This window comes from Excalfactoria chinensis, chromosome 2 (assembly GCF_039878825.1).
Source record: "Excalfactoria chinensis isolate bCotChi1 chromosome 2, bCotChi1.hap2, whole genome shotgun sequence".
NCBI classification, from domain to species: Eukaryota; Metazoa; Chordata; class Aves; order Galliformes; family Phasianidae; genus Excalfactoria; species Excalfactoria chinensis.
The window spans coordinates 3,259,874-3,276,613 of NC_092826.1; the positions used below are offsets into that span (position 1 = coordinate 3,259,874).

A 16,740-nucleotide genomic window follows, 5' to 3' on the forward strand; every position below is an offset into this window, starting at 1 on the left:
GCTATACCTCCCAGGCTTCATTTCCCATAGATGGTAGAGAATGGGAAATCTTGCAATAAAAACAAATGTTCTCAAGGTAATTTTTATATTTCCTGTCATATTCCTAATGCTGTTTGATCTGGGAAAGACACATTTAGTCTGAGGTCATTGAAAAAGCACAAACCCCTACATTTGTGAAAATCCTCACTGTGTAAAGTCCTCCTCTAGATATATTCAAGACCTTTCTGGATGCTTTCCTGTGGGACTCATTCTAGGAAACCTGCTTTAGCAGGTGGTTAGCCTAGGTGGTCTTCAGAGGTCCCTTCCAACCCCTGCAATTCTGTGATTCAACTGCATTAGATTTGTAATTTATATATAGAATCATAGAATTACCCAGGTTGGAAAAGACCTTGAAGATGATCAAGTCCAACTGCAGCCTAACCAGTACCCCAACCGGTACGCCACCATGGTGGGCTACCCTCCCCCCCCACCGCCCCTGGTAGGAGCCCTCCAGTGAGTTCGGGGTACTTTGGGGATATTGATGAAACCCTTTTATGGCCAGCTAAAGGGATCTGACCCAAAAGAACCCCAAAATCTGCCTAACGAAATGGCTGCAGCTTGGCGAAGGATCTTACAGAGTTGCATGAAAGGATCGCTCGCACTGTGGCACCCTACTCAAAACCTACAAATGGCTCAGTCAGCTCAGTCAGTGGAGCATGAGACTCTTAATCTCAGGGCGGTGGTTTGGTGGGATTCCAACAATAGTTGGCAGATTGCTATCTTCACAAACTGAATGGTCGGCGTGCAGATGCTTGAGGTGATGTCTGTAACAGCCACAATGCACCTTTGGCAAATGATGCCCTCTAACACTGTCACTGACTCCATCTTTGCAGCCAAACTGCTGGCCCGGATGGGCTGGGAAGGCCTCCCAAGTACAAAGGCTGCTGGAATTCTGGAAGAGGCCTTGACCTCCCACACAACTCCTGTTGCAGCCTTATATGTGCGTAGTCACTCTGAGGTGCCAAGCCCTTTTACCACTGCGGTAAACGTAATGAGGTGCACTCAATCCCCTCATCCAGATCATCAATTAAGATGTTAAACAGAAGCAGCCCAAGAACCGAGCCCTGGGGTATGCCACTCTTGAACAGCCACCAACTGGATTCCACGCCATTGACCACAACACTCTTGGCCCAGCCATCCAAGCAGCTCTTCATACAGCAGAGCGTGTGCCCATCGAAAACACGGGCAGACAGCTTCTCTAAGAGAATGATATGGGGGACAGTGTCAAAGGCCTAACTGAAGTTCAGGTAGACCAAATTGACAAAGGAAGTTGATTGAAAAGATCAAAAAAGATCTGTTTTCCAGACTGGTGTCTTTTTCACCTTACACTTGTGTTTCAAGTCCTACATCCAGTTACTCGTGCTGTTTGAAAGCACCATCTTAGAGGCAGCCTTGATTTCTCCAGCCCCAAGCTTTGTGCCACGAGAACTCTCCTGCTTCTTGCTGTGATGGGAGACCGAATGGAAGGCCCTGCCGAAGTCTGGGTACGTGATATCACTTGCTGTTCCTTTCCCCACCCGTGCTGGGAAAAGCAGGAAATGGGACTGGGGGACATCCCGGCAGTGGGATCCTGCCTCAGCAGAACTGAATGGCGGTTCTGATCCACGTATTTTAACCTGAGTGAATGTGACACCTACAAGACAGGCTAGGGGTCTGTGGGAAAAAAAATGACTGAGTCGCAAAGTGTGGTGCAAGGTGTTCTCAGAACTGCTGCTTACAGTGCCCAAAACACTTCCTTTTTGATGGGGAGAGGATTAACAAGGTTATTTAAATGAATCTATTTCCTTTCTGTTCATCTTTCATACTACCTCTCAAAAAAATATCTCTGGATCCTCAAGTAGTATTACTTGCTAAAGAGAATACACGTGCAGCCTGCGCTTTCGTCTGCGCAAAGGATCTTCTCATCATCTCTGTCTGTGTTTCTTTTAGACCCTGAGGTGGAGCAGGGTGGAACACAGACTTGGGTGAATCTTTAGTCAGGAGCAGGGAGATGTAATGCTCATCTTAAATGTCTAGCTGACAACAAGAGCAGAGAGGTAAGTTTCATAGGGTTGCATGCCCATTTTATTTGATTTTTCATTCATGATGCATAGAGGCGTTACCCAGACAAAGTGAGCATTTGTCAGCTGGACTTTCTAGAAATGACCTAGGCAGTGAAGTGGGTTTGAAGCATCCCAAAGAGCCCTGCCAAAGAATGCTGAGAGTTAATCTGGCACCCTCCTTTGGAAACCTCCAGTGTCTGTCAGCTCTTCATCTGTGCCCAAACACCTGCCATTGCGCTGCCACACCAGGATAGAATTCCAACCCCACACTGAGTTCTGGAATGTTGTGTTGCCGTGTTGGAATCACATGTGACCAGGGGGTCTTGCCACCCCCCCTTGTGGGGGGTCATGGTGGACCAGGCTGGTGGCCGTTAGTGATGTCATAAGCGGCTGGCATGAGGGGAGGAGCGGTGCGTTCTATGTTCCTTTGTGGGCGTGTAGGAGTTCGGAGTGGTTGGTGTGCTTGTTGTTCTTGTGCATTTAGTGCCTTTGTCTTCGTACCATCGTGCGCAGCATCTTGTAGGTAAGCTGAGCCAGCGTGGGATGGATGGGTGGGCAGTGAGGTGTTGAGAATTGCTGGCTGTCGGAGCTCCCAGCACCGTATTGCTTACTCTTGACCATCTGACGTAATTTTCCCCCAGTACACACATCCCAAAGGGTTGTTCGCAAAGGTGGCACCTGTCCCATGCTTCTATCATTGTCTGCTTTCCTCAATTGTGGAAGAATCGTAACATTGCTGGTCAGACAGGCATCACGTAGCCTGAGACTCAGCATGTCTTGCAGCAAGTGGATGGGATGGTTGTGCTGTGTGCGTTATTCCATGGCTGTCTTAGCCCTGCTCACTGACCTGCTCTTTCTCTCTCCTCTGCCCACCCTCCTCCCACTTCCTTGGCGCAGCTTTTGCTCTCATAAGATCTGAGCAGAGTGACAAGGTACTGCTGCTGATAGCCTGAGGTGATCTCGTTGCCAGGTACGTACCATGTTTTGTCCCACCATATCTTTTTGCATGCCGTGGGTTTCTTCACTGCCCTCCAGCTCAGCCCTCAGAAGGGTGCTGTCTAATGCCCTGCTGTCACACTGTCAGAGCACTCTGGGTGAATGCATCTGCAGCTCTTTGCCAGAGTCCCCATCTGCTGGCAGAGGGATAGCAACTTGGTACAGCGCTGCCTAATAGGCAGTCACGTTGGAATAGACTGAAGCAAGGGGTAGTTTCTCAAACACTTGCCTATGCCGCAGGGTTTGCAAGGGTAGTTCTGAAGAAGTCTCTCCATACTGTGGTGTGTGAATAGAGAAAACAGACGTGTGTTTCTGCTCTGTTCCAGCTTGTCACACCTGCTGGGATGGGCAACGCTTGCAGCGAGATCAGACGTGAGCCCGAGGTTGCGGGCACGGAGGTACAGTATGAAGCTCTGACTTGTCTTTGTTCCCTGTGTTGAGCTTGCAGAGGGAGCTGCAGATGTACTCTCCTACAGGAAAGAGTGGGCCAAAGGGGGCCAGGCCACCTGTCCACGCCAGTGGCATTGCTGATGAGTCTGTGTAGAGAAAGATGCATCTTTGCATGGCCTGGCGATCCTGCTGCATGCCAGGAAGAAAAATTACTGTCATGAGACATGCAGCTCCTTCTGAAGTGCTCCTGAGCAGGAGGGAGCACATTTCCTGCAGCTTTCTCTGCAGATGTGCTCCTCCCCTTGAAATCCTCCTGGTTTGTCCTCAGCTCCTGACCACGGCCTGTGCTCTGTTTTGCAGGCTGGTAACATGTGGAAGCCGCAGCTGGTGCGTGCGGAGTCATCTCTCAACGTGCCAGCGATTGCGGCAGCCCATGTTATTAAGCGTTACGTCGCCCAGGCTCCGGATGAAGTCTCCCTGGAGGTAAGCAGTTACAGGCATTCCTTGTTGTCATGCATGGGAGAGTCTAGGGTGTGAATGCCTCAGGAATATTCTCAGACACCTTCAGAATGTCTCCTGAGGTGGAGCTTCAAAGGTTTGGTTCCAGCTTAGACTTGTGCTGGGTTGGCAGCAGTTCAGCCATCTCTCCAGTATGGTTTGACTGGGCATTTGAACCTCCTGACCAAGCAGATCCTGCCCAGTATGGGAGACTGGTCTCTGAGCAGCAGCAGACAGGATATTCTGTGTCGCAGAAGAAGGCAGTTATTTGAGCTGTGTTTTCCTCCCAGCTGTGCTGAAGCTAGGGTTGCCGTTTTGGTCTCTTGCAGGTGGGAGACATGGTGTGCATTATTGCTATGCCACCAAAGGAGCTGAGCCCCTGGTGGAGAGGCAAGCTTGGCTTTCAGGTATGCACATGCTTCCAACTAGAGAGCGCAACTTCAGTAGAGTCAGGAATCTCAGCGTGGAGCTGCTCTGCCTGCACAGGATGGCTTCCGGACACAAACGGTTGCCCTGTGTCAGTGTCAGAGGAACTTCCCTTTGGCTCTGGGATCAGGCTAATGCCCAGCTGTCTTTTTGTTCTTGTTACAGGTGGGATCTTTCCCTAGTGAGTGCGTGGAACTCATTAGCGGAGAAGTTCCTGAGTCCATCGTTAATTCATTGCGAAAGCCAGGTACACATGTTACATTTGATACTGCGGGTTAGTAAACTGGGGTCAGAGCGTGGCTTTCAGGGGTTTCGTTAATGCCCGAGTTGAGCAAGATTAGCAAGGAGGACTGCATTAAGCTCCATAGGAACACGCAGAGATCTGGCAATCCCACTGTGTTTATTACTGGGCTTGGGGAAGTCACAGAATCCTCCTGGAATGGCTTGGGATTGGAAGGGGCCTAAAGGATCCTCAGACTCCAAGGCCCCTGCCTCAGTCTGGGTCGCCAGCCTCTGCATTTTGTAGGAGACAAGAGCAGGCTGTCCAGGGCCCCTTCCGACCTGGCCTTGGGGACTTGCAGGGATGGGGAAAAACCGTTACAGCGTGTCCTTGTTGGGAATGTTCTTCCCATTGTTACGTGCTCGGTCGAATGCGTTACGCTCGGCCTCATACAACCGATCCAAGCCTGAAACGAACTGGTTTCTTTGTTTTGTTGTGCAGTGCCGAAGAAACGGGGCAAGCTCACACCCTTCCTTCGGTCCTTGGTGAAGGCCCGCCCCAGGAGATCGGAGCAGCCGGAGCCGGAGAAGGAAAGGGTGTTTGGGTGTGACCTGGGGGAGCACCTTCTCCACTCTGGCCGTGATGGTAAGGAACAGCCCATTCCTGAGATCTTCCTCGGTTGGGCATCTGAAGATGAAAGGCAGATCATATCCAGCAATTGTTTCATCCTGAAAACGTAGGAATCCTTCTGCCCACAGAGAGCATACTGCATCCTTTTCCTAGCTCTTCTGGTTGTGAGATTGGATTCCTCCATTCCCAAGGGAGCTGTGATAAGACTTGCAGTGTCTGTGGCTTGGCCAGAATTCCTTTCTCCAGGCTGTTGATAGGTCGTGGCATTTCTGGAAAGCCAGGAAGACATCTCTGTGCAGTTTCCTCACAGCTGTCTCTGCCAGCTTTCTCCTCTAAGGAGGAAGCAAGCTGAAGCCCGGCTGGGCTTAGTGGATGGGATGGGAGAAGAGCACGGCCTGAACCAGGACTTGAGTAAGAAGCTCAGCTAACGGCTGGCTCTTGTTCTGTAGTCCCCCAGGTCCTGCAGAGCTGCGCTGATTTCATCGAGCAGCATGGCGTGGTGCGGGGGATCTACCGCCTGTCCGGCGTGGCGTCCAAGATCCAGCGACTACGGTAAGAGTGCTGTGACTGACACAGCTGTCAGTAGGGGCACGTGCCATGCTGCGGGTGTTCAGAGGAAGCCCTTCCTTGTCTTGACTGTATTTGGTGTAGCTTTGGACTTGTTTTCGTCTTTCTCAAAGCCCTCTGCCCAATTCTGTATCCTTCTCTGCAGCCATGAATTTGATTCAGAGCAGGTGCCCGAGCTCAGCGTCCGTGACATTCACAGCGTGAGCTCCCTATGTAAGATGTACTTCAGGGAGCTCCCGAACCCTCTCCTGACAAACCAGCTGTATGACAAGTTCACGGTAAGCACAGGGCAATGTCTTGCACTGCTTGGCCTTGATGACACAGGCTGTGTGCTGCAGTGTTCCCCTGATGCCTCTTGGAAGGCATCAAGTCTGCCTTGGTGCTGACCACCAGCACGCTATCCCCACGGTTCCCAAACCTGTGGCAGCTATCTTGGCTGACTGGTGTCTGAATCCCTTCCTGCCTTTTTCCAGGACGCTGCCTGTGCTGGTACAGAGGAGGAGCGGTTGGTCAGAATGAAGGACACCATCCAGCAGCTGCCCGCTCCTCACTACAGGTCAGTGCTGCGCTTGGTCTGCTGAGCTCAGCCCTGCTGCCTTTCAGAGGGCGATGATGCGATTCCAGGTGTTGCCTCACACCAGCAGCATCATGCGTCTGCACGCTGAAGCGGCAGAAGGCTGCATTGGGTCAATTCATTGGGTCAGTTCCTTGGCACGGGAGCACGGTTGGTGCAGCCAATGGCTGCGGCTGTGCTTTGTGGGGCTTGGTGCTGCAGCATTGTGACACTGGGAACGTTTTATCTACTTCCTATTCAGGGACAGTAGCAATGACATCAACCTGTATGAAGTGAGGTTTGTTTAGGGCACTGCAGCACGGCTTGCTTTTTGGTGCTGAACTTCTGCCCCTCTTGTTTTCCAGGACACTCGAGTACCTGATCAGGCACTTGGCATCTCTAGCTGGCAACTGCTCGGTGACCAACATGGATGCTAAGAATTTAGCAATCGTGTGGGCTCCAAACCTCTTAAGGTAAACCTCTTTTTCTGTTTAAGCACAACGCTTAGTTCTGCTCTCCAGAAAGAAAGCAATCTTCCCTTCCTCTTCATCTAGTGTGCTCTTCTCCTGTAAAAGCTGCCAGAAGTGGCTGGCAGCAGAGGAGGAGCCTGGACTGCTCTCCCCCAACCCCAGGGGCACAATTTCTAGACGACAGTTTCTGCTCCCTTGTTGAGCTGGGACTGCTGTGTCCTTGATCATCCAGGAGAATTTTGTCAGTGGCATTGCTGATTGCCCACTGCGGAAGTCTCCAGAGACCAGTTGGACGGCTTTGGGCTGCAAAAATTCAGACCTGGGGAAACAGTCTTGCAGGAATGACTTGTAAAATCTGCCTTTTCTTCAGATCCCAGCAGAGCCAGTCTCCCAGCGCCAGTGGAGGAGCTGCCTGCTTGGAAGTACAGACGCAGACGGCTGTGGTGGAATTCCTCATTGGCCACACAGAAGTCCTCTTCTGCTCCAATGCCACGTCAGCCATGGAAGAGGGAGCAGGTGAGCGTCTTCCTCCATTAGCTTGATCTTGATCCAATCCAGGCCTTCTCCAAGATCTTTAAAATACGCTTTGACTCTCAACGGGACAGGAGGCTTCCGGGCTTAGATGAGAATATGGCACCCTGTTGCTGGATCCTGAGAATGTCCGAGGACAGACTTTACATGGAGAAAACCATCCCTGCCTTTAGGATGTTTTGAATGGGGGTGAACCATGATTGAAGTGTGGCAGCAAAGCTTTCTGAGTTCCCAGATCCATTTTCTAGGTTTTTTATTTTATTTTATTTTATTTTTTTATGCCTGTTTTGATACAGTGAGCTGGTCTTAATTATGACTGTGTCCTTTGCCACGAGCATACCTCTGAGCATGAGGTTACTCTGAGCTCCTCTTCTTCCAGTGTCTTGGATAAGGAAGTCTGAGAAAAATGCAGAACTAGGATGGCTGTGCTGCTGCTTTCTGATCCTCCCTCTTACCTGTGGTTTTCCCTTGCAGGGCACAATTCTCCACCTGGGCCCAAGTCTGTGTGTGCCACAAAGCTGCTCACCCTGCAGGAGGCACAGGCTCTGAGAAGAGGCCAGAGCAGCTCTCCTGCAGTGACAACAAGCAGTGAGATCGAAGTGGAGGAAGGCCCCACAGCCGGACCTGGGAGATTCCATACAATCCTTGATTTTCCATCTGAAAGGTAAAGAGGACTTCCCTTTCCAGCCCCTATCATCATTGGTCAGGTGGGCTTTATTGGTTTACTTTTTGTCCACTATATCTCCAACTATCTCTTCAACTTCCACTATATCTCTTCAACTATCATACAGTTGCTCGATGGGCTCAGTGGATCCATAAAGGGTGCCTTTCCTTCCTGGTTGGGCAGGCAGTCACGAGATGCAGAAAGCCACACTGACGTCTATCCTGGACTATGCTGGCTGTACCTGGAAACGCTGGGGTTTTCCAGATTTCAGGGCCACATGCCTGAAACCAGTTCTGATTCTCCTCTAAGCAGAGCTGTTGGTCAGACTTGCTGGCACTAGAAATTAAAGATGGCAGTGAGCTGAGGCCGAGGAGGTGTTAGCGTAAGAGTCAGAGGTGCTTTTGAGCCTCCCTTATGGCTGCACAGTTCCTCAGAAAGCAGTTACGCCTGATAGCTCCTGTCCTGTCCAGCTGTGGAGCCTTTGCTCTCCTGCTCTGCTTCTTGCTTGACATCATTGAGAGGAATGTAGCCAGCAGGACTTGAGGGCTGAGCTGTAGGAATGGAAGCGTCCTCTGCTGTTTGCAACAGAGCGCGTTTTGAAACTTTGTTTCAGCAGAAAGCAGGCAGTGCCAGGAACGGGCAACTATTGGCATGGGCTCGGTGCAACTCTTCCCTCACCCTGCACCACGACTGACAGCATGCTCTGTTTTCTCTGCAGACCACATTTTCCCAGAAAGAAGGAATCAACTACTGGCAGCTGGTGGTCCTGCTTCTGCCTGCGCAGACCATCCTCTGTGTCCAACCATCAACTGCAGCGCAGTGCCAGGGAGCCCACAGAAGCAGATCTCGTGGTCCTGGCAGGTAAGGGTGCAAATCCAGCTTTCAAAACACTGCTTGTCAGCAACACAGGTAGAATCTTCAGCTGAGCCCTGTTTTCCCAAAGGAGCCTCTCAAGCTGTTTGAAGCCTACTTGACAGGCAGAACCCAGCCTTTGCCTCCATGGGCAGAGAAAGTTGGACAATGACCTCTGTGTATCCTCTCCTTCTTAGGTGAATCAACCCCTTCTGAGTCCAGAAGAGCCATGTCAGTTGCTGATTGCATGGAGAGTGCTTCCGTGAATGGAAAGCTCACGGGAAGCACAAGTCACTGCAATTCAAATGACAACCTTCTGAGTGACAGCAGTGACAGAGAGAAGGATGTCATTATTGTTCCGGCACTCATTTCTCCCAGCTCTGCAGAAGGGCCTGCCCTGAGCCTGCCAGAAACCGTAGTCACCAGCCTGGTCAGTGACCCGGAGCATTTGCAGTGCAGCCAAGCCCAAACAGAGCCCGAGTGCCCCGACAGCGGTACCTCCAAGCAAGACCAAGTCATCATCACAGAGGAGAAGCTGAGCCTCTTGGAGGGGGACTTGGAGTCAGGCTGCAACTCAAATGACAGCATTCCGTGTGACAGCAGCGACAGAGAGGAGGTCATCGTTTTTCATGCGCTCGTTTCTACCAGCTCTTCTGAAGGGGTTGATCTGAGCCTGCCAGAAACCGTAGTCACCAGCCTGGACTGTGGCCCAGTGCATTTGCAGGGCAGCCCAGCCGAAACACAGCCCGAGTGCCCTGACAGTGGCAGCACCAAGACGGACCAAGTCATTGTCACAGATGAGAAGCTGAGCCTCTTGGAGGGGGTCTTGGAGTCAGGCTGCAACTCAAATGACAGCATTCCATGTGACAGCAGCGACAGAGAGGAGGTCATTGTTGTTCAGGCGCTCATTTCTACCACCTCTGCTGAAGGGGTTGATCTGAGCCTGCCAGAAACCGGAGTCACCAGCCTGGACTGTGGCCCAGTGCAGTTGCAGGGCAGCCCAGCCGAAACACAGCCTGAGTGCCCCGACAGCGGCAGCACCAAGCAGGACCAAGTCATCGTCACAGATGAGAAGCCAAGCCTCTTGGAGGGGGACTTGGAGTCAGGCTGCAGTTCAAATGACAGCATTCCATGTGACAGCAGCAACAGAGAGGATGTCATCGTTGTTCAGGCGCTCGTTTGTACCAGCTCTGCAGAAGGAGTTGATCTGAGCCTGCCAGAAACCGGAGTCACCAGCCTGGACTGTGGCCCGGTGCATTTGCAGTGCAGCCCAGCCGAAACACAGCCTGAGTGGCTTGACAGCGGCACTTCCGAGCAGGACTAAGTCAGTGTCACTGACGAGAAGCTGAGTCTCTTGGAGGGTGACTTGGAGTCAGGCTGCAATTCAAATAGTCACCAGCCTGGACTGTGGCCCATTGCCTTTTCTTCATTTCAAGAACTGTCCTCACAGAGGGCATCTCCCTGAGATGGAGACCCTGATGTAAAAGAATCCTTGGTTTTCAGTTAATCCATGTAACTGATTTGCCTTGGAGCTGTAGACATCACAGAGCACCGTTGAAAAACTGTCAAAGTTTCCATGGAAACCCTGCCTTGAATTCAGCAAAGTTCATCAAATCTAACAAGATTCAAAGGAAACATTACAGGAACAATGAATTGATATTTTCCCTGAAACTTCCTGGTAGAAGCACTAGAAATGTGGACAGAAGTCTTTGTGGGATATGTAGGCCTCTTTTAAGAGATCAGCATCACCTTTTGCTAAACAGAAAGATGCGGTGATTCATTCACATAAATACTGTGTCTTAACTCCACTTGTACCTGCCAAAGATCCTGCTACTTCCTCAGCTCAGTGAATATTTGGCCTGCTATCTGCCCTGAATTGTAATGCCAAGTATTGACTTTTATTTAGCTTTTCCAGCAACGTTCTGTTACATTGAAACCTACTTTTCTATTCTTAACTATCACCACCACCTTGCTGTGATCAGTGGAGATGAAAGTTTATCCTGCGGGTTTATTATGCCTTGAGGAAACAAATTACTCCCTGACACTCAACCATCCCTCATTTTCTATATCCTTAAACAATTCTCTCACTGACTTCCTGCTGTTCATCTTCATGGCGTCTAGCTCAAGCTGAAACCCATCAGAAATTCAAAAAGGTGCCACTTATCCTAAAGACCGGGAGTTGGGAGCTGATTTTATAGTTCAGTGTGAAAGAACATGAATGAGAGGAAGCATGTCTTGAGAAACAACTTCACCAGCTGGAGTCAAACAGGCACATCTGGAAAGGACTGTCAAATGCAGCTTTTTCACTTATCGATTCAGATCCAAGCATGAAGAGATCCAAGATGACAAACACGAAGTGATGCTGTGGGAAAAAAAGAGAGTACTGTGGCAAAGGTCATGAAATACTGAGACAAACACAGGGATTAAAAAGAGATTTTCAATAAAAGCACTATATAATTTCAAGTTATATATTTTTCTCTGGTTGTGTTACATGTCTAATGTCTGGATTGTGGCAGCAAAGAGGCTGCAGGGTTTAAGAGGCCAGTAGTTGCCTCATGTCAGACAGACATGTGGCCAAACGCCAACTGCAGCGCAGTGCCAGGGAGCCCACAGAAGCAGATCTCGTGGTCCTGGCAGGTAAGGGTGCAAATCCAGCTTTCAAAACACTGCTTGTCAGCAACACAGGTAGAATTCATGCTTTCAGTGGGCTTGTACCTCCTTCTGGAATTCCAGCCCGTGCCTGACATCTTCAGCTGAGCCCTGTTTTCCCAAAGGAGCCTCTCAAGCTGTTTGAAGCCTAAATGACAGGCAGCACCAAGCCTTTGCCTCCATGGGCAGAGAAAGTTGGACTCTAACCCCTGTGTATCCACTCCTTCCTAGGTGAATCGACCCATTGTGAACCTGGAAAATCCGAGTCAAGAGCTGCTGGCTCAGAGAGTGCTTCCATCAATGGAAAGCTCATGGGAAGCACAAGTGGCTGCAATTCAAATGAGAGCGTTCTGTGTGCCAGCAGCGACGGAGAGCGGGAGGTCATGGTTGTTCAGGCACTCATTTCTCCCAGCTCTGCTGAAGGGGCTGCCCTGAGCCTGCCAGAAACTGTAGTCACCAGCCTGGACAGTGACCCGGAGCATTTGCAGTGCAGCCAAGCCCAAACACAGCCTGAGTGCCTCGACAGTGAAACCTCCAAGCAGGACCAAGCCATCGTCACTGAGGAGAATCCGAGCCTCTTGGAGGGGGATTTGGAGTCAGGCTGCAATTCAAATGACAGCCTTCTGTCTGACAGCAGCGACGGAGAGCAGGAGGTCATCATTGCTCAGGAACTCATTTCTCCTGGCTCTGCTGAAGGGGCTGCTCTGAGCCTGCCAGAAGCCACAGTCACCAGCCTGGACTGTGGCCCAGTGCATTTGCAGGGCAGCCCACCCCAAACACAGCAAGAGTGCCCTGAAAGCGGCAGCACCAAGACGGACAAGGTCAGTATCACTGACGAGAAGCTGAGCCTCGTGGAGGCGGAACTGGAGTCAGGCCTCCAGTCCTAGGCACCAAGCAGCAACACGAGCTCTGAGCCACCCTCTCCTCAACAACAGAGGATGAGTCCCATCTTTCCCCAAAGCTACATAGGGAATGATACAGAGTGAGTGTGAAACAGAAATGTGAACTTGATGAAAAAAAGAAAAAAAAGAAAAAAAGAAAAAAGAAAAAAGAAAAAAACAAGAAAAAAGAAGAAAAAAAATATACCAAAAATAACTTAATAATATCCTTGGGCTGCATATAAGCAAGGTACTGCCAGCAGATTGAGAAAGATGTTCCTTCAGCAGCACCTCCAAGCAGGACCAAGTCAGTGTCACAGAGGAGAAGACGAGTCTCTTGGAGGGGGACTTGGAGTCAGGCCTCCAGTCCCAGGCACCAGGCAGCAACCTGAGCTCTGAGCCACCCTCTCCTCAACAACAGAGGATGAGTCCCATCTTTCCCCAGACCTCTCTTGTCCTCCTTTCTCCAATTGAGTAAAGGCACTCTCGTGAGTGAATGTGAAACAGATATGTGAACTTGATGAAAAAAAGAAAAAACAAAAAGAAAAAACAAAAAAGAAAAAAGAAAATATGCACCAAAAATAACTTAAATGTATCCTTGGGCTGCATATAAGCAAGGTACTGCCAGCAGATTGAGAAAGATGTTCCTTCCCCTCGGTTCAGCACTGTTGAGACCACACATCGATCATCGTGTCCAGATCTGAGTTCTCTGTTACAAAAATCATACTTAAGGGAATCCAACAGAGGGCTAAGAAGATGATAAAGGGACTGCAACATCTCTCCTATAAGGAAAGGCTGAGAGAGCTAGGACTGTTAATCCTGGAGATGATTCAGGGGAGATCTTATCCATGTGCAAATATACTGAATGGAGGATGCAGTGAATGGAGGTGATCTGGTCAGTGGTGCCATTGCCAGGACAAGATACAGTGGCTACAGCCGAGGAGAGAGAAGGTTCCATGTAAACAATCAATAAGTGCTTGACTGCTGAGGAGATAAAAGCATATGCTCTTGAAATGAAGAAGGCTCAAGCAGCAGACTTGAGGGTGCTTTTCCAGTTTTCTGGTTTGTGAAGATCCATTTATTTTCTTCTTGGAGTTCAAACACAGAGTGAAGCCAGCAGAGTGCATGAGATCCAGCAAGAGAAACAAAGATGAAGGCAAATAAAGCTGAATTCCTCAGGTGATAAATTCTGCCTGCCAGAAACCACAGTCACCAGCCTGGACTGTGGCCCAGTGCATTTGCAGTGCAGCCCAGCCCAAAGACAGCCCGAGTGCCCCGACAGCAGCACCTCCAAGCAGGACCAAGTCAGTGTCACAGACGAGAAGCCGAGTCTCTTGGAGGGGGACTTGGAGTCAGGCCTCCAGTCCCAGGCACCAGGCAGCAACTCGAGCTCTGAGCCACCCTCTCCTCAATAACAGAGGATGAGTCCCATTTTTCCCCAGACCTCTCTTGTCCTCCTTTCTCCAATTGAGTAAAGGCACTCTCGTGAGTGAATGTGAAACAGAAATGTGAACTTGATGAAAAAAAGAAAAAACAAAAAGAAAAAACAAAAAAGAAAAAAGAAAGTATGCACCAAAAATAACTTAAATGTATCCTTGGGCTGCATATAAGCAAAGTACTGCCAGCAGATTGAGAAAGATGTTCCTTCCCCTCGGTTCAGCACTAGTGAGACCACACATCGATCATCGTGTCCAGATCTGAGTTCTCGGTTACAAAAATCATACTTAAGGGAATCCAACAGAGGGCTAAGAAGATGATAAAGGGACTGCAACATCACTCCTATAGGGAAAGGCTGAGAGAACTTGGACTGTTAATCCTGATGAAGATTCAGGGGAGATCTTATCCATGTGCAAATATACTGAATGGAGGATGCAGAGAATGGAGGTGATCTGGTCAGTGGTGCCATTGCCAGGACAAGAGACAGTGGCTACAGCCTTGGAGAGAGAAGGTTCCATGTAAACAATCAATAAGTGCTTGACTGCTGAGGAGATAAAAGCATATGCTCTTGAAATGAAGAAGGCTCAAACAGCAGACTTGAGGGTGCTTTTCCAGTTTTCTGGTTTGTGAAGACCCATTTATTTTCTTCTTGGAGTTCAAACACAGACTGAAGCCAGCAGAGTGCATGAGATCCAGCAAGAGAAACAAAGATGAAGGCAAATAAAGCTGAATTCCTCAGGTGATAAATTCTGCCTGCCAGAAAGAGCAGATACCAGCCTGGACTGTGGCCCAGTGCATTTGCAGTGCAGCCCAGCCCAAAGACAGCCCGAGTGCCCCGACAGCAGCACCTCCAAGCAGGACCAAGTCAGTGTCACAGAGGAGAAGCCGAGTCTCTTGGAGGGGGACTTGGAGTCAGGCCTCCAGTCCCAGGCAACTCGAGCTCTGAGCCACCCTCTCCTCAACAACAGAGGATGAGTCCCATCTTTCCCCGTACCTCTCCCGTCCTCCTTTCTCCAATTGAATAAAGGCACTCTTGTGCTCAATCAATGCCTTGACTGTGTTCTGAGTCTTCATTCACAGGGACCGGGAGGAATGCAAGAAACAGCAAGGCAGCTCAGCTTGCAGTGCTCTGACTGTGGGGTGCATATGGCAGAGCTCTGGGTGTGTTCCCATTTTGCCTGGTTTTGTGATGCCTGCAGCGAGAGCTCTGTTACCATTTTTTAGGGGAGCAAATAGTCTCTAGCATCCTGGATGCTGCTCATGAAAACCCCAAGCTTCCTGGCTGTGGCTTTGTGATGCTTTTCAGGGCCTTTTGATGCTCTTCGCTGCCTTGGCTGCTCCCTAACACCTCTGTCCTCCTGCTGTGTCCATTCCCAGCTCCCACCTACGAGCTGGCCCTGCAGATCATCACCAGCCCTGCCATCATCACGTTGCGGAAGAAGGAGCTCACCCTGACCAACATCAGGCAGTACTGCCTGCCTCTCTCACTCTCTAGACCAAGTGTAACTACGCTGTCGTGCAGACAAATGCTTTCTGTTACATCCACCATCCCCAAAGCCATTTACCAGTAGGTGGCTCTTGCAGAAGAAGAATCAAGCAGCAGAACCTTTTGCTCAGCTACAACACACAAATGCTACAAAAGCAGAAACAACCCACAAACTCTGGGTCTGCGAGTCTGCACAGGCTTGCACGGACTATGTTTGATGGTACCCCCATCCTTGATTTCCTTCCCTGCTTCTTGTCTGATGGCACTGCTGAGCCAGGAACAAGCTGCCCAGCATGGCAGAGCATGGTACAGAGCTGTGCTGGGACCTCCTCCCCTTCCTCTGCTGCAGTTTGGCCTGCAACCTCAACCACTTTTCTGACAGATCTGCTGATCCCAAGCGTGCCATCGGGATGCTCTGGCACGGGATGTGCCTCCAACCCAAAGCTCCTTCCCGCCTATCAAAGAAAAGCAAAGCAACCCAACCATCCCCAACAAACCTGCCCAACAGACAGCAGGGAATGCAAACAGCTTCTGGCTGCTCCCCTGCACTCCCGTCCTAAGTAAGAGACCCCACGAGGACTGGCTGGGAAATCAGTGCATGACACACGTGAGTGTGCATAGGATTGCACAAAGCAGTGGGGTTCCACGAGTTGTGTGTTTGTGTGTGTGTGTGTGTGGATTTGTGCACGGGTGGTGTTGGACACGTTTGTGTTCATGAGTTTACAAACCAGTGGGGTTTCTCAGGTGTGTGTAGGTCAGTGGGTATGTGTGCAAGGACGAGCACGCACATATATGTGAGTGCACAGGGGTGTGCAGAGTGTTAGAGTTGTGCAAGGACACTGTGGTACCGGTGTGTGCGTGCACTTTGGGAGTGAAAGGAAAGGGTTACACATGTGTCTGTGTGTGTGCGCACAGGGCTGCACTAAGGGATGTGGATGCGTGAGTGTGTGTGAGCACGTGGATAGTGCAAGGAGGCAGTGGCAAAAATGTGTGCTTGCACAGGGGTGTGCTGAGGAGTTTGGTTGCACACAGGTGCACACAAAGGGATGTTTTCTGGTAGTTGTTGGCACATACACGTTCCCAGGGATGGTTTGCACATGTCTGTGAATGCAAATGAGGACACATGATGCAGCGCATGCACGTGGGTGTGCAAAAGGGGCAGAGTGGCACACGTGTGTGCGTGTGCATGTGGATAGGAGGAAGGCTGGGGTGCAGGTTGACCTCTGCCATGGTGAGTGGGGGCTCACGGTGTTGCTCAGTGGTAGATTTGTCCACACTGAGTGCTATCAGGAAACTCACACACACTTTTTGTTTCAGCTGTGCCAGTGCTGTGATCCCTTGCTGCTGGGATGGGGTGTTGGAAGGATGGTGTGCGTGCCAAGCTGCCATCTCTCTTGCAGGAATCAAGTGTA

General features: G+C 50.3%; 1 protein-coding gene across 1 annotated transcript; it reads left to right on the forward strand.

The window, feature by feature from the left end:
• Positions 1-4,321: 4,321 nt before the first annotated feature.
• LOC140249216 (rho GTPase-activating protein 32-like) lies at positions 4,322-7,373 on the forward strand. Its single transcript, XM_072330613.1, has 8 exons — positions 4,322-4,372; positions 4,557-4,638; positions 5,113-5,256; positions 5,691-5,793; positions 5,954-6,086; positions 6,282-6,364; positions 6,727-6,834; positions 7,202-7,373. Exons 1-8 carry the CDS (start codon positions 4,322-4,324, stop codon positions 7,371-7,373), a joined length of 876 nt encoding a protein of 291 aa, XP_072186714.1.
• Positions 7,374-16,740: the final 9,367 nt, after the last annotated feature.